Source organism: Melospiza georgiana, chromosome 2 (genome assembly GCF_028018845.1).
Source record: "Melospiza georgiana isolate bMelGeo1 chromosome 2, bMelGeo1.pri, whole genome shotgun sequence".
In the NCBI taxonomy this organism is placed as follows: Eukaryota; Metazoa; Chordata; class Aves; order Passeriformes; family Passerellidae; genus Melospiza; species Melospiza georgiana.
Window position 1 is genome coordinate 53,002,474 of NC_080431.1, and position 24,226 is coordinate 53,026,699.

Sequence of the window (24,226 nt, forward strand, 5' to 3'; positions counted from 1 at the left end):
AAAGTGTGACCTGCTCCCCCCCCCCCCAAATAAAAATACTCAGAAGCTGCTGCTCTGAGCCTGTGTAGTCTGCTGAGAATGATACACTAAAGAAATGCATTCTCATGTAAGAGCAAATTCAGTTAGGTGCAGGCCTTGTGGAAGTGCATTATATGGAAGCTCCAGGGGCCGCAACTGAGTATTTAATGTTGCCCAAGCTTTGAGCATGTAGACAGACAATATAGGGTGAATTTAGTATTGAAATGTTACCAATTGTGAGTGTATGAATGTTACTGCAGACACAAGAATACAACACTCAAACTGTTTGTAGATACCACTTCCTTAATTTCTTGATATTGTAGTTAAAAAGAAAAGGATTCACATGTTGATTATACATGTGTTGGAATATCTGAAATTCATTGTAAGTGTGATGATAACCACTGACCTCCGTGTGATAAAATCAGTAATTTTTTTTGTAAAGACAGAGGCTTCTTATGGTATAACATGGGATGGTATAAAGCTGCTAAATGCACGTTTGATTTTATCCTCTTTCAAGCAGTTAACATATATTAATTAAACTCCAAAAGCAAAATCCTAACTGAAAAATGGTTGTCAAGAGGAATAAAACAGTAAATTTTAATTTAAATACTAGCTTGCAACTCAGTATTGAAGATAATTTGGATGCTGCCATGTTCAAGACATACAAACAGTTTTTATTTTAGAAATATAACTGGGTTTGTTGGCAGATAAATACAACACAGCCTAAAGTACAAGCTTTCCAGGAGCTGTAATTGGTGTGAGACTCCATTGGTAGCTGTTGAAACACACAAAGAAGCAATGACTCCTGCTTTAAGGTGAATGTAGTCAAGGCCTATGGTGCTGGTTATAGTAAATATTGTGTAAGAACAGGGAAGGTGCAGTGGTACAATAGCAAAAGGATATGGATTTAATGTAGGCCAGCATTAACTGGAGTTAGTTTTTTGAGAATTTGTGTAAATGTGCTTGGTGCCCTTAGAGTGTGATTATTTATTTAGGATATTGTATGAATAGTCTAACATGTATGTCTGAGCAAGTGAATGTACTTATTGCCAGTTTCTCTCCTGAGAACAGAACCTGATACAAAACAACGGGAGTTAATCCCATGACTGTATTTTGTCCTCTATGATGTCCATGCCCAGCTTGTAGAAGTATTGAGTAAACAGAAGTGTGCTTTTGGCTTGTACCAGAGTTCTTGGTTTTCCTTATGACTCTTGAGAAATCCCAGGAATCTTAGCCATGCTGGGCATTGCAGATCATGACTTCACAAATTGTGTTTGTCTTCTGTGAGATATTTTGCTGATTGTTGCAGTTCACCCACCTACCAGCATTTGATGGATTTGATCACATTTGATGGGTTCAGAGTTTTGGAGTATTGCAAATTCAGAGCCTTGAATGATGGATCAAAGGGGCAGAGGAAAATCAAATGTTTTCTGTCTTGGCCAGTACAAGACTGACATGTAAGGCTTGCAGGAGTCAGTTTCAAAGTGAATAAAAAGAGAAACTCTGTGGGCAAACTCAGAAATCATAATCTTGCTGTGGCAGAAAAGTTATAGAAGTGGACTTTTATCACCATATGGAAGGCATAAGATAGCCTACATGTTAGATTTCTGCCCTGTTGGAAAAGAGCTTTATTTGCTGTTCTTTTTAGAAAATGTGTTGGAAATGTCACGAGACCTGGCAGTGCTGCAGGCCTTAGATAATGTTAGTATTGATAAGACTCCTAACCTCAAGAGTACCTTTTCCTCTCTTTAGCTGATTCTTATCAACCTGACTGGCAGGACCTTTAATTTGTCTCCTCTGAGCCTACCAGTTTCAGTGCCGAGGAAATGTACTGCTTTGTCCCTAATACTTGCCAAAGGCCTTATTTAAGTAGTAGAGAGGCAATAAATGACTGGGTTTGGTGTTACAGTTGCTTGTCTGTTTACATTTTTTCATGCTTAGCCTGTTCATTGCTAGTTTGTTTGCTTATTTTTTCTTCCTGATTGAGAGAGTCCATATCCACCTCTGACCTGATTTTTTTCACTTTATCTGTTCGCTATGGTACAAAATCAGGAATCTCCTAGGAGCTAACAAATAGCTTTCTGTGGAGCTGCAGCAGGAGATTTGTAGCTTGAAGTTTTCTATTAACAATTTTTTTTTAAAGTTAATTCCTCTGACTTCTGCTACAATAAAGAAAATTGCCTCTTTGAAAGCTGGCATATGAAAAGCAAAAAGAGAATTTTGTAAGTTTTTTGTCCATTATTTATTTATTAATTTCAGGATTATTAGACATTACTTGTATAACCTCAGTGTTGCACTGTGTGAACATCTGTCTTCATCACAAAACCAACACCCTCAGCTGACAGTGAGTGACACTGAGTCCCTTTCTCTTCATCTCATAGTGCTCATAGGCTCTCTCACCACACTTCTCTCTCCTCATTCTCACAGCTGGGGGAGCCAACACTACAGACTTCCCTGAGCATCAGACTCCAGACTCTCTAGCAAGCCCCTTGGAACTTCATCTTCCTGGGGCATTTCCCCAGCAGGCAGCCTTTGGTTTTTAAATCTGAATTCTCATCTCCTTGATGTATTTCTGTTGCTGATAAAGTGCTACCCCCTCACACAGGATGCCAAAATCTCTCTTCAGGAGCTGTGAGCAAGGAGACCTTGTGCTTTGGTTAGAGCAGGCTTTCCATACCTGGAACAAAGCTGCCCCTGAGAGTTTGGTGGTGTCAAAGGTAAAAAAAGGTGTATCCTGGAAAAGCATAGAGATCTAGCTTTTCACAAAACTAAAATAATGCTTGGGGTGGGACTATGGGAATACTCCTTTAATGCCCAGAAAGATAATGGCTTTCATGAACTGTGTGTAAACCAAGGTTATATCCCCCAAAGTCACACTGCCAGTGAATGAGGCAGTATTGTAATTTTTAGCATTATCGGGAGAATCTTATAGATATTCAGAATGACTCAATTTATAGGAGTCGTCTTCTAACAACTTTGTTTTGAAATCCTAGCATGTTGAGCTTGCATATCATCATGTTGTAATGGTGTTTTAAATGTGTAGCTGCTGTTTACAGCTATAATTATTGTACCAGCTTTGAACAGCACAGATAGAAACAGCTTCTTGGGAGACTGTTGCATTAGCTGTGTGTGGTACTCCTACCACAAACATTCTTGGGAAAAGAAATCAACTGTCTAGTTCTACAGAATATTACACAATTTCAGAAAGAAAGGCAACTGCAGTTGCTTTTTTGGAGCGCTTGCTCATCCAGGTGTCATCATGCATCTTCCTCCTACCTTCCCCAGTCCTTGCCATACTGCTTGTTTTCTGGCATTTTGTTGGGAATGATGATGATTTACAGAGGCAGTGTTTTGAGACAATGTTCTCTGTGATATACTAATACATAGTAGTTACAGAATGTCTATTTCAAATGTAAACAAACTCCAAAATGATATTTTTTCTGATCCTAAATTTCTTGTGCCTTACTTATTGATTTTGTTTCAAAACAGTAAATTATGCAACCCTCTCCCTTTATATAAGGATTCCTTCATTTTTTTTTAACTAGTAGTCACTTTTCTATCAATCTACCCTGTGTTGCAGGGCAGCAGACAATGTTAGGTTTATGTAATAGTTATTTTGCAAAGATGATCCAGCCTAGGAAAATAGTACTTATTTTGTCACAGACCCAAGTGAACTTGTGCTCTTCATCCCCAATCCTGAGTTATCAGTCAGTAGTAATAGGGCAACATGACCCACAAATAAATGAATGGATTAGACACTGCTCTTATTAAATTGTATTTTTTGTTGCCTGCCCTTATTCTGCTTCTATACTAATGAGGAGTGGGGGAAGAAGACAATTCTCTTAACCTCTTCTGGTCTTACTGAGTGGAAACCTTGTAATGCTTTTAAGAGGTGAAAATAACAATGCCACTGATTTTCTGCAAATGATGTAATTTTTACCTACTGTAGAAAAGAAGTGACCTGTTGTCACTTAAACAGTTGTAATAGGTACAAATGCAAAAAAAAATAAAAATAAGGCATGAGCATTTGAAAATATCAATAGTGCAATTATGAGGCTGTGAAACACTGGTCTGTGGGTGAGTCAGTACTGAAGGTACAGAACTAGAGCTGCAATTTGACCTTGTTGTGCAGCCTCTGTATTTCACAGCATCAAGACTACCTCCAGAAACCACATGAACTCTAGAAGTCATTGGGCAGTAAGACTGGTTAGAGACTGAAGAAATACTTTGAGCAGGCATTGTATATATTTTTCCCAGTATTATTCTTTCCTAGGCATCCCTGACAAGGCCCCACAACTGGCTTGATGAAAAGAAGGGGTACAGTGAAACAAAAATGAAAAATACTTGAATGATGGGAGGAGAGAACAAGACAAGGGAAAGAATGTGAGGGTCAAAGGATCAAAAATTAGGGTTCTCCCAGACATGTGAAGTTTCTGGGTTTAGAAACAGTTCCCAGTCACCGGAGAAAACTGGGCTAAAACAGGCTTTAGTCTGACATAGTGCAGCCACTTGTAGGTTTTGTTCTCAGTAGAAATCCATATGGTTGGTACCTATGCCAGTGTACTGCCAAGTGTGATAGGGTCCTTGGCTTCTCCTCCACCACTGGGAAAAGGCGACCATCCAGGTGTCAGTATTTTGGTTAGTTTGGCAGCTATCTATATTTTTCCATGAGTAGTCATTCAAGAAATTAATAGGGGCCTAAGGACATTTTTTTGTAGTCTATGCAATTTAGTCCTGCCTTCAGTTGCTTCTCCTTTCTGCTTGGTAATGTTTTTTCACCTGACAAAACGGGCAGTGAGGCCAGCAGAGCTGACCAAGCCTGGGAGCAGGTAAAGTGCCTCCTTGGGGAAATAGGAGAAAATTCCTTCTTATTCCTACTGGAGCAGTTGAAGATCATCAGAGAAATTATGGTAATTGTCATTTCTTCCTTCCTGATACTTGTAGGGCAGTTCTGTAAGTTTGTTGTGATCCAAGTCTTAATGAGATAAAGGAGAATAAAAATATTTTGCCTGCACATCATATACTATGTGATGTTAATGTTGTTAGAACAACTGTGGGTATTTCTGACTTAAGCCCTGGGTTTTGCAGCTTTCATATTGTCATAGCAGTTACTGAATATGAAATTTCCAGCTTTAAAGAAAAGACAGAAAAGGTAGCTGATGCATAACTGGTTACTTTTTTTTGCTTATCCTACTGTGATGGAACACAAGTATCCGAGTGAACATATGCAAAATATATTTATGTTATATTTAGTATGTTTATGAAGTACAAAGGAGACATTATTTACAGAATTGAGGTTTTATGTGGTTTTTTTTTGTTCATATACCAAAACATGACAGTCCCACCCTGAAAAATTGCTCAAGTTTATATCTAGTTTGAAGTGTCTAATTGTAGCTGATGTGGCATGATTCAAGACAGTTATGGATTTGTTTAGTCTGAGCAGGGAAGGGAATTAAATTTTTTACCTCCATGTTCCTTTCTGCTGTGTAATTCAAAGAGCTGAGGTGCCTTTGATCAGAGATAGCATGTAAAAATTTCAAACCCTGACACTTGCAGAAATGCATCACTGCTCATGAAAAAGGGAAAAGAAACAAGATTGAAGTTAGTGGTGCAGCAGATGACATGTCTGCCACAGATGTCAGTGTTACTTACACAGAAATATTAAAAAAAATCCAGTTAAAAACACATAAGGTAATGAATCATTGAATTTTAAAAAAACAAACAAACCAATATGCAATAAACCAAGCAAACAACACAGGTATTTATTTTAATGATGATTAGAGAAGTACATTTTTCATTTAAAAAAAACTTTTTTTTCCAAAGTTCTCCTTCTTAGGTTGAGAGGGCAGTAGATGCTCTGAACCAAAAGCCCGGCAAATAAATATTTTATGAATAGCTATACAATATTCTTAGAAGATGTTTCAGATGGTTTCCATGTTACCTGTGATTATCAGCTTATAAATAACTTATATTCTGAAAATATTTTCTACAATAAATGCAGACCCATCAAATTCTCTACTAATTTTTCATAAGCACAAGTCATGCTCCAATAAAAAACTGGTGCTGCCTTCTGATAGGGGAGTGCTAACAATTGATTTCTTGGTCTTTGCCCTCCTAAGAACTTAACTGAAAGGCGAGCAACCACAACGTATTTTAATTAACTCATATTAATTGTTTGAAATAAAATTGGGTTTTCACCTTCCTTCTTTTCAGCTGCAGTTACATTTTAAATTTTAGTCAAAGACCCAGGACAAATGAAGGTTGTAATCAAAAGTGTTTAAGTGCAAATGGATTGACATCCCAGGAGCAACAGCCTCCTCCAGATTTTGTGCCGATGCAGGCTGTGTATTTGACAGCAGTGTGAGCATGCTGCTTTAAAACTTGTGGATTCATTATGGAGCTTTTTTAGATTGTCTTGCCACTTTATCTTGCTCATGTAGAGAATTGTATCTACAAAGGGCTTTTCATGTAATTGTTCTGTGTGATTGTGTTTCTAGTTCTTGTCCTAGAAAATCAACAGGATTTTGTATTTCTCTTAGGGAAGCTTTCACATTTGCTTTTCACAGAAGTCCTACAGATTCTTATGAGTACAAGAGTAGTGGTTAATGAGAATTTTTTAATACTTCAATTTGAAAATAGCTTGGAGGAGGAGGAGGGAGGATGACACATGCTCATGGCACATGTAAACAATAGTATTTTACTGTGTATCTTTTGTGTGTATATAATGAATGCATTTGGACAAATTCATAGAAGTTTTGGGATACATGGACAGTTCTTCAGCTTCTATGCCTGAAATGTAAAGTAATCTGATTTTTAAACAGTAGAGTCTGGAAAAGTTCCACTTAGAACCATATTTTTTTATAGAACCACATTTTTGTGAACTGTAAGTCTGTAACAGGAGGACTAAATAGAAAACATCATAATTTCTAGACAGTGTATTCATTGTGATGGAGTATTCTGGAGAGGTTGAATTAGCCCATTTGATAAAATCATATTGGAATATATTTGTCACTGCTCCCTGGTCTGGAGATGTAGCATCACTGTATTAGTTCATCTCTGGCAAGGGACCTAGTTAACAACACCTGTTGTGTGTTAAAAGTGAAAAAGAGTTTCATGTTGAGGGATAAGTGGACCTTGCATTTGTATTCTCAGTCCATCATACTTAGGATTGATTTGTTCCCCCTAAAATCCAAACCACAGCTGTTCTCAGCCTGTCTTCTGTTAGCTGTTTTCCTTGGTTGTCACTTCTAGTATGGATTGTACTGCCTTTTGTTGACATTGTTTTTTCCTGTATAAAATCAATGTTTGGGAGACTACTTAGTCGTTTGTTTTTCTTTCTTTATAAGCATTTTACTTGAATTTTGGGTTCGTATAAGCTGTGAATGATGATTGGTTTCAATGACAAACAACACTTAGTGCTGCTTCTTCTTGCCTTTTGTGATGATTTTTCAGCTTGCTTTTGTGAAATGACTGGTTTGTAGTACTTGTGTTTAAATTAGTTACAGTTGTACTATAGAAACTATTAAAACTTTGTTTAAAATATCAATTAAAAGATTTTATAAATAGTGGGGATGAGGAGAATGAAGGTATTTATTTCGTTACTTAGAATGAATTGTCTTTAATTGTCTGGTGGTCTGTTCAGAACTGGTAGTATTCATTGCATTTAGTAAGCCACTGTGCAGAGCAAGGGCTCTGTTCATTGCCTGTCCTTATGAGCACAAATGATTGCTAGGAAATACTGACTGTGGCATTGTTGGATGCCAATACTGGAAGTTACACTAAACTTAATGTCAAATACTTTTGTTAGCTATTTGATATGATGTATGATTAGAAAATTTAACATTCTGTGCAGATTGGACCCAATTCCTATAATAAAATTAATCTCCACCAGCATTATTTTGTTGGTTTACATGTTTCTGGCAGCATTAGTGTAGCAATATGGTATAAATTTGGAGTTAAGTGAGTTGAGAAACCATTTAACTTAAAAATTAATTTGTTTTTTTTAAATTCTCTTGCAATCTTGTTTTTTGGAAATTCAGTACAATAGATTACCATAAACACTAATGAAGAGTCAAAATCATTTATTCCAGTTAAAATCCATTCTTAATGTCTTATAAGCAAAACATTCTTTAAGCCTGCTTATTATCTGAAAACACTCTCACTGCTTTTCAACAGAGCAGTTAGGTATATGCACATTCATCACACAGGTACACAAAAATTCAGCTAGACTCTCTGGTTGAAAGACAGCATTGAGAAAACATATTACAAAGAGCATAAAGCATTCCATCCGTTTACAATGTTAGCAGATAATTCTTGTTAAATTCAGGCATAAAATTTTCATTCAGCTTAAGTAAGCCAGAGATAGATGTCAATTTGAGATTTACATACCATTAGCTCACATCAGTTGATTAGCAGCTGAGCTCTGTGGTACAGGGCTAGTTAGATGCATTATTTGTGATGCCAGGAGGCTGCAGCTCAGGGAGCTTTGCTGGCTGCGTGCTTGTTGCCTTTGCCTTTGTGATTACTTGATAAAATGCAGTGCATCACTGTGAACAATCGACCCTCTTGAACAGTCCAGACTGGTCAGCAGCCTAAATCCACATTTTAAAGCCGTCATTATAGCCTCAAATTTAAGAGTTTCCAGGGTGCAGACAAAGGTATTGTCCTCCTTCAGTACCAATCGTGTACCATTTTCAGACTTTATGAAGTACTTGAATTGAATAATATTTGAAGATACTGAAAACTCCTCTGGAAATCCATCCAGCCTGCTTTTGGACACCAGTACAATTCTGGATTTTATTTTTGCAATGAATTCAGGAGCATTACAAAAGATTCTAAGTCCTTGTGAACGGTCGTGGCTGTCAGTTATTTCCAGGAAAGTAGTCTCTCGGGATGCTAGCTGTTCCTTCTCCCACCTTGATTTCACTGCCTCTGAGAGTACCTTAAGCTGGAAATATTCAGCTTCTTGTGCCAAAAGTTGATTTTCTCGAAACCCCTCTGGTAGAAGAAGTTCTCCGTTCCGTAGGAAGTTGAGGATGTGTCTAAAAAGGAGTCCATCTCTGTCTATGAAGTAATGACCGTCTGCATCAAATGGGCACATTATTCTTCCATTTATGATCCCCTCCAGGAAAGAATCTGGATACTTGGTTAGTGTCTGTTTTTGTGTGATGTATAGATAACCACCGACATTCAGAGTGATCAGAGACGTTTTATAGTCCTTGTCTAGCTCGGAGCTTTCCGAGTTGCTGCTTTTTTCTTCACATTCGTTTTCTCTCCTGCTTCCTTTTCTCTCCATTATTGAAGCTAGGACAACAATACAGCTAGCCTGCTTTGCTCTTGTCAGCTTGCAAAGAGGATGTTTCTTATTAAAAAGCACCTTTATTCAGCTCCAGCTCGATGTTGGAATGGAAATGCTGCTCGCATTGCTCTGACTGTCGGCTTGGGTTTGCAGTAGGTGGCGCATCGGCTGTGTGTGCAGGGAGATAGCAGGAATGTGACTGTAAGAGAGAATTTGCATTTAACTGTGTAAGGGAAGAAGCGTATAACAACTGGTTTATTTCTTTCCCTGAAGTCTAAGTAGTTTGCATATCTTAGGGAGTTCTGCACAGAATTACATACTGCTATACTAAATGGCAACTTATTTTTAATACTTGAAGATGTATTTGTAGTGTCAGCTGGCCAAATCATATTTTGTGCTTATGGTGTTAAACAGCTTCATTTGTGTTTCAAGGATTTTTTATTTTCACAAAGCCTGTTTTTTCGTGTTGTTTTTTAGTACTGATTACCTGATGCATTCAGCAGGACAACACAGATATGAAAGTTGTCCCTGTGTGTATAATGGGTGTGTCATCTGTGGGATGTGTGCACGTGCATGTCACTCATTTATCGGGCACTCATTTATTGTGCAGCAGTAAGATGTTTCCACAGAAGATACCCTGCAAGTGGTGCTAAGGACTTGTTGGTCTGACTGGTCTAAGTTTGTGGCAAAAGCTTTCATTTGCAGCCAAAGGGTCTATCCTCACCACCAGGAGAACAGCAGCCTGATTAGGTTTTGCTTTTTGCCTTCCTGTGTGCCATAGACAAAAACAGTTTCACTGAGAGGATTTACCATTTATATTGATGATGGGTTTTCAGTCAGCAGAGCTGTCTAGCATCAGTTGGTTCTTTCTCTATAGGAAAACTCAGCTGCCCCGTGGAACAAAGGGCTTGTGTGCCTACAGATAGCTTTGAACATCACATAACACCATAGCTTAGCAACACTGGGGTACAGGGAGGCAGAAACGTCGGCACAGCACGCTGAAATCAAATGCCTATCTTCTCTCCTGTACTTTGAGCCTCTCAATTGCCTCTTAGAAAAAGATTTCCCCTTTAAACATTTGCAGTTTGGAGCAGGAAAGGAAAAGCTCTCCACACATCTCTATGGGCGTGTCCTTGGGGAGTGGACAGATGGGAGCCACTGCACACATTCCCCAGCACGGGTGGGAGCAAAGGCTTTCCTTGGGTTAGACCGGCAGAGGAGGAGGTTCCATCTTTGTCAATATGTATTTTTCACTTTAGAGATAGATGTGTCCTGCTTTGTCTGACTAGCAGTGGAAAGGCAGATTATTTCTCTGTAAATTCTTCTGCTCTAAGTATCTTATTCCTACTGCTCCCACTATCTCTAAGGTTCTTTATTGATACCACAGAGTAATCACTGTACTATTTTATTATTTGGAAACTGACTCTAGTGAAAATGTTTTTCTCTCACTCTTCTCATTGCCAGGGTATCCTGTCCCTAGTGCTGATGCACTAAATTTTTCTGCTGCTGTATATGATATATTAAGCAGGTATTATTAATTAGGTTTGGTTTATCATGGATTAGTAATGGTTTTATTTTTAACTCTTTGATGCTATGGATATGTTTAACATAACTTCAGTCAGAGATTTCAATCAGTTTCTATTTTTTAAAGATTTGGACTTTTTTTCAAGATTAACTCCTTTCACTAATTACTGAGGTGTTCAAGTTACTGAATTAGTAATTGAGAAAATGAGAAAGCCAATTAGTTTCAAGTAAGATTTTTTTTTCCATTACCGGAGACATTAATTCAAATTTATTTTATTGTCAAGTGATGGAAAATTCACTTAATGTGCTTAGATTGTGCATAACTAAAATATTGAACCATCTTATTGTCTGTTAAACCTTAAGAGAATCATTGGTTGTTCTTTCATCTCACACACTTAACTTGAAATATTTTGAAGCTGAGCTAGGAGCATCCTGGTACAGGTGACTAGGGATTTCCAAGGAGAGAAGGGATTTGTAAAAGACAAGAAATTTTCCATGTCCAGTTAAACTGTCTGCATTTTAACAGACAGAATTTACAGAACAATGTGTGTTCTCTTTTCATCATCTTCTCAAAGTTCTAACACTTGCAGTTGATATTTTCCACTTTTGTGAACAAGTAAGTATTCTTTAAAAGATCATGCAAAATCATTTTAGTGGTTTGTATGATAAAATATTCAAAATGGATTTGGTGTGGAAAATATACTCTGTGGAGTTCATGAATATTTACACTTAAACCTTTGAGACTTGAAAAATTTAGAGCTGCTGTAAAATTTTCATCCCCACAAACCCATGTAGCTTTATTTCACTGCAGCTGACAGTCATCTGTAACACAAAACTAAAGCCTGGCATTTCTCAGTGAAAATTTTCCACTCTCTGTGCCATACTACAAGACTTCCTTTAAAAGTCTTGTAATTCTTCCTTAGTACTTGGTTATACATATGGTATTGTAGCGCATGTAATTTGAATGGGGTGGTTTCATATAACTTACTGTTTTTTGAAGGTATAGCTATGCTGGATTCCTTTTTTCTGTCCTTTTGTCCATGCACTGAAAGACCATCCAAAAGTTCATTTGCATTGATTGCAAATCAATTCTGTATCATTGGCAAAGATACAGAAATACTTCTTGCAATCAAGTTAGAGACTTTGACCATTTTTGTCCTCTGAGAGTCTTTTGTGTTGTGTACCATTTAGTCTGTGATAGCTGTGTCGAGTGCATCCCAGATCTTCTTGCTTCCCACTTGGATTGAAATGGAGTAGCTTGCTGCTGGATGCTTTCCCCTGTTGTCAGTGAACTGTTTGTGCCCTATCCAGCTGAATGTTCTGTTTACAGTGCAGGGTAGCAATCCTGAAGTGTCTGCTGCTTCACAAACTTTTAGTGTCACCTGTATGCTGGGTTTGCTGTCGAAATAGGGAATAGTGCTGGAATCCAGCAATTGAAAGGATATTATTTTGGTTTCAGATTAAGTCAGGAAACACACTGAGCACCCTTGTACACACTTAGAAGAGTGGCTGTAGTAGTAGTACTCCCTTCCCAAGTTATACACACTTTGGGTTGCAGCAGAAGGGCAATCCACAGAGATTTCCAGGTTCTCACTCAGACAAGCTGTCCTGGAGACAGTGAAAATTCAGTGCTGGTGTCAAGCAGCTGCACAGAAAAACAAAACTTAGGAGAAGGGGGCTAGACATCTGCCCCTCCTTCTGCCCTCATGTTTCCTTTTGGAAAATTAGCTCACTCTCACTCAGCTTCCACCCTCTCTCTGAACCTCCTGGTCTGTAAGCTTGAGCATGCCATGGAACTGAGGATTCGGGACCAGAACACACCATGGAAAAGTTGGTGCTTTCCCAGTGGTTCAGCTTACTTGCCTATCCAAAGAGCATCAGCTTTACTGACAGTCAGTAAAAATAACCTGGGCTACAGAAACCAGCTAAATTTTTTATTAGAGTACAAAAGAATATGAGGAAAATTCTCAGCTATAGGAGGGAGAGAAATTTAGAAGTGTATTAGGAAGCCATGCTAATGCAATCTGTTAGAGTTATTGAGGCAGTTTGCTAGTCATTTAATGTCATAACACAGAAAATTGGCCACATTGTTGGACAATTAGACCATTCAGTAGCTCCTGTCTCACAGTGTTGATAGCATAGAAATTCTCATTTCAAAAATATCTCCAGATGTTGATTAACAGCTATTGAAGCAAGCTCTACATAGTAATTAAAATTAAAGATTTTCAAACCAACAAGTCTTAATAATTTGCATTCAAGAGTTTCTAAAGGGCTGTCTAAGAAACTGTCAAAGTTGCTGTTGATATTTTTAATAATTTTTGACTACTGCAATTCTACAAGACTGTAAAAGCAAATGCTGTACCAATACCTGAAAGATGAATTAGATGAGACAGGTATTTAAATATGAAAAGGTACTGTATGAAGAATCATAAAATATCTGACTTGGAAATCAATCAGTTAAACATCAGTTAAAAATTAAGGGAGAGTAATATTTCTCTCCACACATGCTAATCAATGTGTGGAGAGAAAATGGTTGGTGCCAATTTGTTTGCCCATTTTTTTTTAATTAGAATTTGTTCAGCAAAGTAGGTGATCCTTTTTTCTGATAAATCCTTCAGTATGTTTCATTTGTCATTTTGTAGTAGAATATATACCACATGATGGCATTTGTCTTCCCAAGTAACTGTTATATGTGATACAGCCCTGTCTTTATCTCAGCCCTTGAGTTTTCCAGCTTTTACCCTTCTGATTCTCTCCCTGATCCTGCTGGTGGGGCAGTGAGTGGCTGCATGGAGCTTGTTTGCTGGCTGGGGTTAAACCATGACAGCTGGGAAACAACAGCCCATCTTCTAACAGCTGAGGAGCTGGAGGCACACGTGCCCACAGCCTGCCCTTCCTGCACTCTCATCTCCTTTTTCCTGCTGCCTGAGAACCATGCATCCTGAGTGTGGTCTTCTCCTTTTTTCCTTGGCACCACTCACAAGGCAGAGGAGTTGGTAAGCTCCAGAGCCTGACCCATGTGCTGTCAAGTCTGGCTGTGAGAGACAATATCTGAGGAAAGACATACATGAACTGGACTTTCTCAGGCTAATAAGAATGATTAAGAAGCTGAAGAATTGGCATAATGGAAGGTTCAAGAAAACATGATTTATTTTTATTAGGCTTGGTAAAGGTGAAGACTATGTAAGTGCTTGGATGGGCAGAAATGCTTTCCTAGCAGGCTCTTCAGCTCAGCACTCAATGGTCCAATAAGACAGTGGCTGGAAATAGAAGCTGAGTGCAGTCAGACTAGAAGATTGATACATTAAATCTCCAAATCAGTACATCTCTCTCTCTCTAAAAACTGCAACAAGCCAACCCCTATCAGACCATCTACTGCACAATTCCAGTAAATTTCTCCTGCCTGTTTATTAACATTGGCTTAAGTGTTTCTGTCATATTCTGTTCTTTGAAAATGATTGTCAGCAGGATTCCAAGCTGGAATCTGTCTCTCCCAGCATATCTATCATCTCACTGAGACAATAGTTGAAATTACTTTATGAATTGGCACTGGGGCATTCAGGCAGGGAGGTCAGGGTGAGCATGCATTTGGCAGCTAATGATGAACGTACGGGTTCTGTGGAGGAGCCTGTCTGGAGCTGCACTATGAGGGTACTTTGTACCTGCCAACACATGTTGGGCATTTGAGAGTGTGAGGCTCTTGGGAAAATGTCTTATTTTCCCTTCTCATCACTGATCTCAGCTAGTCTTTCAGACCTATTTATTTACTTTGTACTATCTACTTTGAGTAGGTGTTCTTAACAGGAAACTACCAGTTCCATGCCTTATTCATCCATTACCTCCTAAGCTGATGTGACTATGGAAATGTCAAGGCAGATGTGTAGCATTTTGGATATCTTTTCATTGCATCTTTTGTCTGGCAACAGTTGAAGACAGACCCAAGTCTCTGAATTTGAGTTTGGTGAATCAGGTCTAAGCAGGCTACAAAGGGAATAAAAGTTGTGTTCCCTGACTGCAGTCTTGCATCTGGAGGTTTGCCTGTATCTTTGTGTATTCTGCTAGACTCAAAGGTTGTGTTAAAATTCCAAAGAGGGTCCAAGGAAAGTGGGACATAAGCCTTGGTGTTTGGACAGTGGATGCTCTTAGACAGCAGACAACCTTAGCTGCAAGGTGGTGTTTGGGAGACAGCCTTGTACATTAAGTGATTGGAACATTTTGTCTGGATTTGACAGCAGAAGTCAAATCTGGATCAGTGGTACTGAAAAGAAGGTATTGGCCAAGACATCAAAGACGAGATACCAGAGAAGCTGTGGATTCCCTAGCCCTGACAGTGTTAAAGGACAGTTTGGATGGGGCTTTGTGCAACCTGGTCTAGTGGAAGGTGTTCCTGACCATGACAGGGGAGTTGGAACTGAGTGATTTTTAAGGCCCTTTCTAACCCAAACTATTCTGTGATTCTGTGGTCATATTAAGAACAAACATGTTTAATTCGCACGTTCATTTTCTAAATAGTTAGTGGGTAGGAAGTCTCTGCTTTACTGATCCTGATCCTTGAAACTTAAAAATCATTTGAAAATTGTGCAAGGTGCAGGGAGATTAATAGTGACATGTCAGTGTTCAGGCAGCTGGGTTAGATGGTTCAGATGAATATAGGTTAACTAGCCTTGAAACCTGTACCATAGAAGAGAGCAGAAAAATTGTTATGGCGTTCAAGAGGTATCTAAGATTGGAAATGTAATGAATGCTAGCAAACATGGCTTTATGTAAATTTTTCTGGTCCAATAAACCTAATTTTATTTGTTTTGAAGATTATGCGTTTAAAGTAACAGCACATTTGCAGCCTGCTTAGCATTTCCTATTGCACATAGTCTAGATCCTTGTGACGTTCTGATTTATATTAAAAAAGAAACTAAAACAAGCACAGAACAAGATTAAAAACTATCTGACAATTATCAGAAAGGAATTATGAGTAGGAAGCCTCTTGAGTTGTAGTTTGAAGGGCTTACTCCAGGACAACAGTGGTGAGAATCACTGCTTATAAAATGTGTTGTGATTGACACAAATGCAGGTCAGACAGTGAGTAACTATGACAGGACTGTCATAGTGTGAGTGGGATTGCTTAATTCACAGAATCTGTTTTAAAGACAATGTGTTTTCACCAAACCAAAGGCAATTATACACCTAGGCAATGCAGAGCCCATAGATAAAATGCGAGGCTTAGAAAAGACTCAGAATAGTTGTGTTAGTAATATAATAGCCAGTTAGTAATATAATAGCCAAACCCCCAGAACTTGGTTTTTAGAGACAAATGATCTTAACTCATTTAGCCATCTAAGCATAAAGCAGTCATGGGACACAGACACCGTGTGCACCCTCCTCCAAAAACACCTACAAAAAAAACCCACTGGGAAATAATTTAATTCTAAAAGAGATGGGACCATTTTTTCCCCTGACAGTTTCCCTTCCTCCCTCTCTGCTGAATTCATAGATTCTGAATAACATTCAAATGGCTTAAGTGAGGTGAGAGAAATTCCAGCTCCTGTGTCTGTTATTTTACTTCCATGTATGATTTTCATAAAATCAGTTCAGTAGTATTATGTCTGGTTTCTGGTCTCTGTTATCTTAAAACATGATCTTGGGATTGAAAAGGTGCAAATAAGAAATCCCAGACTGATTTAAGCCTGGCAAAAATGTCTTGTAATGAGATAATGCATGAGCTTAAATTGGTTCATTTATTGAAAAGGTGGTTGAGAAGCAGCTTGATAATGATTTGTAAGTACTTTCAAAGGGAGAAAACACTAGGTACTGAAAGACTCTTTACCATAGTATAAAAAGTCATGAGAAGAACCAACTGCTAGAAGCTGAAGCCAAATTCTTATTAGAAATTAAGCAGCAATATTAGTACCATTTAAGCCACAAATAAGTTACTAGGTTCTGTAAAGAAGAAAGACCATACAATTTTTCTGTCTGTGATACATAGGAAGTCAGGCAAATCTTCCAAGTTGTCTCTTTTGACCATTAAGCTGGGAATCTACAAAATGACGTGTTTTAAAACAAATTTTCTTCTATTTCATTCAAACCTATCTGAAAAAATATGGCTTTCTTACTGCTTTCAAAGATTTAGTTTGAATCAATCCAATAAATTTTAGATTAAATAATTTAAAAATTCATGATGTCTAAGTAATAGTTTCTGGCATTATTCATGGAGAGCAGACTTGGATGTGTGGACGTAGTAATATTTCAGTCTATAAGGTGATGTAGGAAATCCAGAGGTGTCTCAGAGTGCCTTGTGTTACTTGGACATCAGTATTTCTAAGCGTTTCTGTCACCTTCTGTGACATTGCCAGCAGAAGGTGGCAATGACAGTGTAGTGCTCTTGGAAGGACATTTTTATACCGACAGCTAGTCAAGCCTTTAAAACTCATCCTTTCTTGTAATGCAAGGCTGTTCCAGAGGTGTTTGTTTAACACAAATTGCGCTGGCTGTGTCCAAAACAGACGGATTAATTGACATGCACTCCTCCCACATCCACACATCATGCACTAGAACATCATAGTAGAAGTGAAGAAATTTGCCCACCATCACTTCTCTCTTCATTTCTACATTAAGTTGCTTTTAATTTTTGGGTTTACCTACCTTTATGGTGTAGGCTGGTACTGCTCTGTTAGTCATCGTTGCTTTAGGCAAAAGGTGGTCACCTAGGGTAACAAAGTGACTTTGTGGTGAATGTACAGAGAGGAGTATTACCTAAATACATGTATGTGGTGTCCTAGATTACTGACTGAAAGCTTTTACTTCTTTTCCCTGACTGTTACCATCCTCTTGTATTATTACTTTTTTTGCATTGTGTTCCTTCAATGTACTTTTTAAAAAAATTGTAACAAGAGGAAAATGTGATACTGTTTTCCTGAGTATAAGAATAAAATTAGCTTTTGCTTTATCTTCCACTAATTTTGGGTACTTTGATTATTGGATTCTCTTTGTAGATTATTTTTTTCACAGTCACTGATTGTATTAATTGCCCATTTACAAAAAAGTTCCTAGATAATACTCTGAGTGCAACATCTAGAGAAAGGAGTTACAATCTCTTATTTAAAATTTGATCTCTGTGATTCATTCTTAATATGTAAAACATCTGAAGGCAAAACAAGGAAGTCTGGGTATAGCAGCTATGCAAACATGTTTTTACTGCTTATTTCTTTGGTGTCTGAATAGCAGAGATTTTAGAGCCTCATTTGAGAACTTAGAATTATGTTATATTTTGTAAATTCTTAATTAGTGAAAAATAATTCAAATGCTGACCATCTTGGTGGATGTTATTTTCATGTCCAGTTTTACTTCATTTTCTTTTCATTCTAGATAAACTTGCCTTGGAAGGAATAGTGGTGCAACGTGCTGAATGCAGACCTGCAGCTAGTGAAAATTATATGAAGCTGAAAAGGTAGGAGTCCTTCATAACAAATGATATGTGCTATCTGACTTTGGTGCTTTTCTTATTGCCTTACTAGTGAGGGGTGATTTCAGTATTATCATGGTCTTACACCAGATCTACACAGGATCAGAACTGATCTTACTTTTGGGGTGCATTTACTGTAGGGAGGGACTGAAAGCTGCTGTGGGCATTGTATCTCCCTCTGGTTTTGTCTGGTGGGATGATGCAGACTTCTGCATCCATTCATATGCAAATCTGTTACTAGAGCACATCTACCTTTTCATATCTGAACATATGACTGTATTCAAATGTGGTTCAAGCTGAACTTCCTGAGACTTAAGAGATTACATCGGTCTGCTTGGGGTGCCCTTCTTGAGTGTGGGTTTCTGTGGATCACTCAAGTTTAATTCCACTTTACACTGTGCCATGCTAGACAAAAAGGATCTCTGAAAAGACTTTTAAAATGTCCAAAATAGGAAAGAGTTTCTGGAGAAGTGCTGGACCTAAACTGGCATGGTTCTTAAAAATGGTAGTGACTGAAAGTGCCAGAAGTAGCATGGAAACCACAACACACACATTTAACAGGATCATTTAGTGACTTCTGAAAATTTAGGCAAATACCTCTAGGATTTACCATGTGATTCATATATCTTATGGGTAACTAACTTGATGATGTTCTCTAGTAATCAGATTTGGGATTGAATTGTGCCTTATGTTAAGTCCATCTTTATATATTTTAAGTATGTATATTAATTTTTTTGGAATAGAGAAATTCAAAGCAGGAAATTTCAGGAAGAGAATTGTCTGTGACTGGTTTTAAAATTGTCAAAAGAAACATAAAATGCAAAGTGATGTTTTTCTCCGATTCCTGATCTGATTTCTATGTATCATATACATTTTCAGTGTCTTGTATTTTATTAACCTTCTCTGTCATCTAAATTGTGCCAGTATTTCCTTACAGAGTTCATTCCGTTTTGACATTTTTTGACATTTTATGTTCTAGCTGTTGGAAATTAGTACCATAAGTTTGTTCCTGTGCAGTGAACTACTTAATTTCAGACTGAGTTCTACGATTGCTGTCATGGTTTTTGTCATCAGCAGGAAATGGAGATGAGGCAAATGTAATGTTATAGAAAAGGACTCATTTCAATCTGGCAATTTTAAATATACATGAATATAGAATGTAAGATGTATTTGCTTCATACTTGTTCTAATCACAGGTTTCCTGATCCAAGTGCTTTTTTGCATTTTGTACATAGTTGATCAGATAAGCTTCTTCTGCTAAGGCCACAGAAGGAGACCAAAACAGAACTGATAGCTTTAATTAAGTACTACCCAAACTTTGAATTTTTCAGCGTTCTACTTTCTGTCACGCATGCATGGATGCAGCTCCTCCTGGTATTCAGTTTTGTCATGTTCTGCTCCTATAGGAGCAACAGAAGGACAAACACAAAAGCACATTTTGTCTCTGAAAACATTGGCAGGTGAAAACAATGGTACTGTTGTTTTTTCCTTCCTCTAGAAAAATTGTCAGGCTCTGTATTCCTACTTTCTAACTTCACATGTTTTTAAAGATTTTTTGCCTTCTACCAATAAGTTAAAAAAAAATAGTCTGATCTGCTGAGAATCAGCATGAGATTTAGCACATCTAGCAGTCGCAGCCTCAGAAGGAATTGGTTTATATCCAAATACTGAATCTGGTATTTGAGTAGTAGGATCTAACTTTTCACTCCCTTGATGCTCTCCCACCTTCAACATGCTACAGTCTGTACATAAAAAAAGGTGACAGCATTAAAGATAAAGCACATACATTATAGAGCTGTGTTATATTAAACCATTTTGTTCATTTTTCTATTTACTGTTGTGCTTTATATGAGACAGACTCTTCAAAGATGGAATTTAAAATATTGATTAAACAGCAAGTCTATTGTGTAGGCTTTGAGTGCTATAATACTAAGTTGAGTTGGGAAGGAAGTAAAATTAAAAGATAAATGCAGTAGCTTCAAATGTTTAAGATCTAGAAAATGGAGCTGCCGACTCTCAAAATCTGTAATCACTTTTTTCTGAGAGCTGGCAGTAACCAAAAAGGATGATATACTTCCTGGTATTAAATGCAGATAGGGATCCCCTCTATTTTGCCATCTGCGTCTGAGTCGAGGAGATCAGCTGCTGAATGCCTGGCGTGGCATTGGTCTCCTTGCTGCTCTGCAGAGTTTCAGTGTAAGGGTGAAGCCTTGTGATGGGCTGGCTGGCAGTTCAGTGGGAGATAGCGTGACGTGTGGGTTTAAGGACAGATGATGAAATTGCAGAAGCTGGTGACGTGTGAGTGAAAACGTTAACAAATGTAGTAGTCGGGAGGGTTTCCTCCCGGCTTTTGATTTGATTACAGAAAGGATGGGGATGGCTGATGTTCACAACACGTTGAATACAAGGTACAAATGTGTGTCTAGGGATACCTACTCCCTAACTAAGGTAAAACAGAGGCTGTGTGACCACTTGGTATTCCATTTTGCAAGTTTTGTTGTCATGAGATTTATTTTAATTTTTTCCATTTTCCTGAGCTTCACATTCTAGAAGAGGGACAAATACCATGAAATTCCCTCTATCCTGCACTAGTAAAGCTTTGTGCTATTGAACATCTTGCAAAATTTTTATTAGCAGTGTATTTCTTCATAGCATCTTAATGATTGGTTTTACATTTGCTGTTATTGAGGCTAGCTGAAAAATAATATATGTGGTTTCCAAGCACCTGTCATGATTTCTGTCTTGTGGGAGTGGATCTCATGATCCCATTTAAAAATATTTGGACTGTGTGGGGGAAAAAGTAGGCAGACCATTCCTAACTGCAGTCAGCTTTGCTGTGCAGTATCACAGAAGATGCTGTGCCTACACTACTGTACGATAGCTCCCTTCTTGCCCCATGGAGCCTGTCAGACAGTGGGGGCACATGTGAACTGTGGCAGCAGTGTGTGTGTCACAGGTGGGGGTCACACACATGGCTCACTGTACAGCACACTCTGTATTTGCACCAGCCTTGTGCCCCCACCATCCATGTCACCCAGGTCCAGGTTGCCTTTCCTTTCTGTCAGGCTGCCTTAGGCAGGCTCCACATCCTCCCTGGCCAGTCCCACACAAACCAGACTATTTTCTTACTGTAGTCAGCTTTCCACCGTGAAGATGCATGATCTGAGCCTTAATTTTGTCTTTCTGAGGCTTAAGATATTTTAATTTCGTGATTCCAATGTTTAAGCACCTTGGATTAATGACCCCTCCAAAGAGAGAGATCTTCCAAGCAGCTTGTCTGCACTGGGAAACATGGGGCACGGGAGGAGAGGAGTTATCCAGACATTCAGGATCACTTCAGGGTTCAGATTACTTGAGAGGAGATGAGAATACAATTGTGATGCTCCAAAGGAGTGTTTGCTATTCACAAAAGAGGAAAAATGGAGGGCTGGGGTTGTGCAGGGGGGAAAAGAGAGGTATAAAACATTCCTTTCTTATTTTTTTTAATACACCTTCTAGCATATTAATTATATTGTTTATGGAAACTGAAACTTTCTTGAATTTTGGGAGAAATCATTAATCTGATTGCTGGATCTCAGTTTCCTTCTTTTTGTAATGCCTGGAGACAGAGGATAAAAATGTAGGCTTTGCAGGCTGACTTATGATTCTTCTTTTGTTTTACCTTAAAATGGCTTCATTACAGCATGGTATGAAATTTGCCTTCTTTCTGTATTTTAAATGTCATCATGCCAGATCAATATTATTGTAGCCAATATCACTGTAGCCATCTCAGATTCTTGCTGCCACATTACCTTTTCTATCCTTGCACTGGTCCTCACCTCCATTCTCTTCATCCCTCTGATCATAGCAAACTCTCTTCTTCCCCAAATCTTTCCTATTTCTGCTTCCCATTTCCTCATAGAAAAAAATATTTTCAAAAGTATTTAGACCGCATCAGCATCTTATACATTTCATTTTAAGGTAAAGTTAAGAAGAAAAAAATCTCTAAGAGCGACTTCTGCAAAGCTCCAATTCAGACTGACGTGGTCAAGTTGAGTAGCTACAGAAAGGTCTCTAGGACTGCTCAGGTCCTCTGCACTGGGGTGGCTGGGCAGCAGACTCACAGTTCTCAGAGGACGTGTTGAAGGCACGTGTGAAGTGCAGCTCAAGCAGTTATGAATTGTGTGACATGTTAGTTAGCACTTCTGCAACAGTGGAAAATGGCAGGCAAAAAAGGATGAATTCAGTGCCCTTGTTTCATTCTCAAATGTGATGCTGAAATGCTGGTCACCTTTCACAATGGCTTTTGGAATACTCTGGTTTGACTATACCTAACCTGAGTTAGTGAAGTCTCACAAACCATACACCAAGTGAAAAAAGAGAAGGAGTCCTAGGATTATGAAAAGCCTAGAAGAGCCAACATTTAACACTGCAACAAGGGTTGTAATCCCTATAGCTCTCTTAAGTAATTTTTAAATATGTCTTGAAGTGTCATTAGTGAAAATAGCGGTTGCCAATATGACAGCTTATAACAAGGCCGCAAGAATTTTGTGTATCTTCTTGCTTTTTCTTGTAAGAGTTTGCTACAGAGAATATGTTGAAAGTCCTTATAAAAGCTGCTGGAAGAAACATGCATAATAGACTTTTAGGAGTAATGGGTTGTAAAACATTCTAGAATAATGAACTTCCACATTTGAAAAGTCATATTTCTTTACAACCATATTATGGAGGCCTCTTGAGGTCCTGAAGCTTTGTGTTCTAGGTCAAGTAAGTAGAATTAAATTAATGCAGATGAGATGCTCACTTTTTCTAAAAAGTACTGAGAGGGTATTGACTGACTGACAGTTCAGTATATTGCTGAAAATGAGCATTATGCCAGGGGTTTGGGGGTTTTTTTTGATTGGGGTTGTTTAGGGTTTTTTCCTTTTTTTCCCCCCCACAAATACTTCCCACTAGCAGAAGAAAATGAGTCATTTGACCACCATGCCACTTCCTTATATTCTTGTAGATATACTTAGTTGGCTATGAATTCCTTTCCAAAGTACATGAGTATGCATACATCTGTGCATTTTCCACAAAGGCTGACACACTGCACAAATGCTGCTCAGTTTGTTTGAGGTGGGAAGCCAATTTTATGCAGGGCTGAGATTGCATCTGCCTGTCAATCAATGCAACCTTGATTTTTCAAGTATCAAAGATCAGTTTCTCTGGCTTGAGGTAAGATTCAGCATAGTAAAAAAAAACACATTCCTAGGGTGTTTTAAGTTACTCATCAAGTACAAAAAATACCATTTTTGTTCATATTTCCAATCACAGTTTTTCCTGAAGAGTTATGTGCACTTTGTAAAAAATTAATGTTAATCATGTTCATGTAGGTTTAAGCTGTACTGCTAAGATATGTATTTAATATGATTCTTGTGTTCCTGGGCACCCACCAGTTTTTAAGAAATCAAGCAAATGACACTCTAATTGTGAACAATTGGACTGCAAAGTAACAGACACACTTCACTATGTGTGTCCATTTTGATCCATTTTTCACATTTTTCACCAGAGTAGTGGAGAGAAGCAAGTAAGAAAAACAAGGTTTAAGTGAGATGAGCTCACTTAAAGAGAAGTGCTTATTCCCCATTTCAGTGGTCAGGAGTGTTGCTTTTGTTTGTTTCCTATATATTTATTTGTGATCTTAGACTCTTTTCACTGTCCCTTGTCTTTTTCATTTTGTCTGTTGTTTTTTGTTGTTTTTACAAGAGGTGTTCTGAGACTGGATTTTAATAGGCCTTTTATATTATCATGCTTTTTTGTTCAGTGATATGAAAAAGGTTGTAATGTTGGTCGTTGCTTCCAGCCATTATAATGATACTAATAAATAAGGCATAGCCTACTGTTGGTAATGCAGCAGGTATTTTATCGTGTTTCTGTTAAATCTGCAGCTGGATGCAGGAGGTTAATAT

At 38.1% G+C, this 24,226-nt stretch overlaps 2 protein-coding genes across 2 annotated transcripts in view; one reads left to right on the forward strand and one right to left on the reverse strand.

Moving 5' to 3' along the window:
* GTF2F2 (general transcription factor IIF subunit 2) overlaps positions 1 to 24,226 on the forward strand; it is a 78,021-nt gene that overhangs the window by 17,423 nt on the left and 36,372 nt on the right. The window contains exon 6 of the mRNA XM_058045806.1: positions 18,200 to 18,281. Coding sequence (XP_057901789.1) covers positions 18,200 to 18,281 — 82 coding nt within the window. The remainder of the gene's footprint in view (positions 1 to 18,199; positions 18,282 to 24,226) is intronic.
* On the reverse strand, positions 8,083 to 9,488 carry KCTD4 (potassium channel tetramerization domain containing 4). Its single transcript, XM_058045807.1, has one exon. It carries the CDS (start codon positions 9,311 to 9,313, stop codon positions 8,540 to 8,542), a length of 774 nt encoding a protein of 257 aa, XP_057901790.1. The 5' UTR covers positions 9,314 to 9,488; the 3' UTR covers positions 8,083 to 8,539.

Coding starts and splice junctions, on each gene's coding strand:
- KCTD4 (XM_058045807.1), bottom strand. CDS start 9,313: ATGGAGAGAAAAGGAAGCAGGAGAGAAAACGAATGTGAAGAAAAAAGC.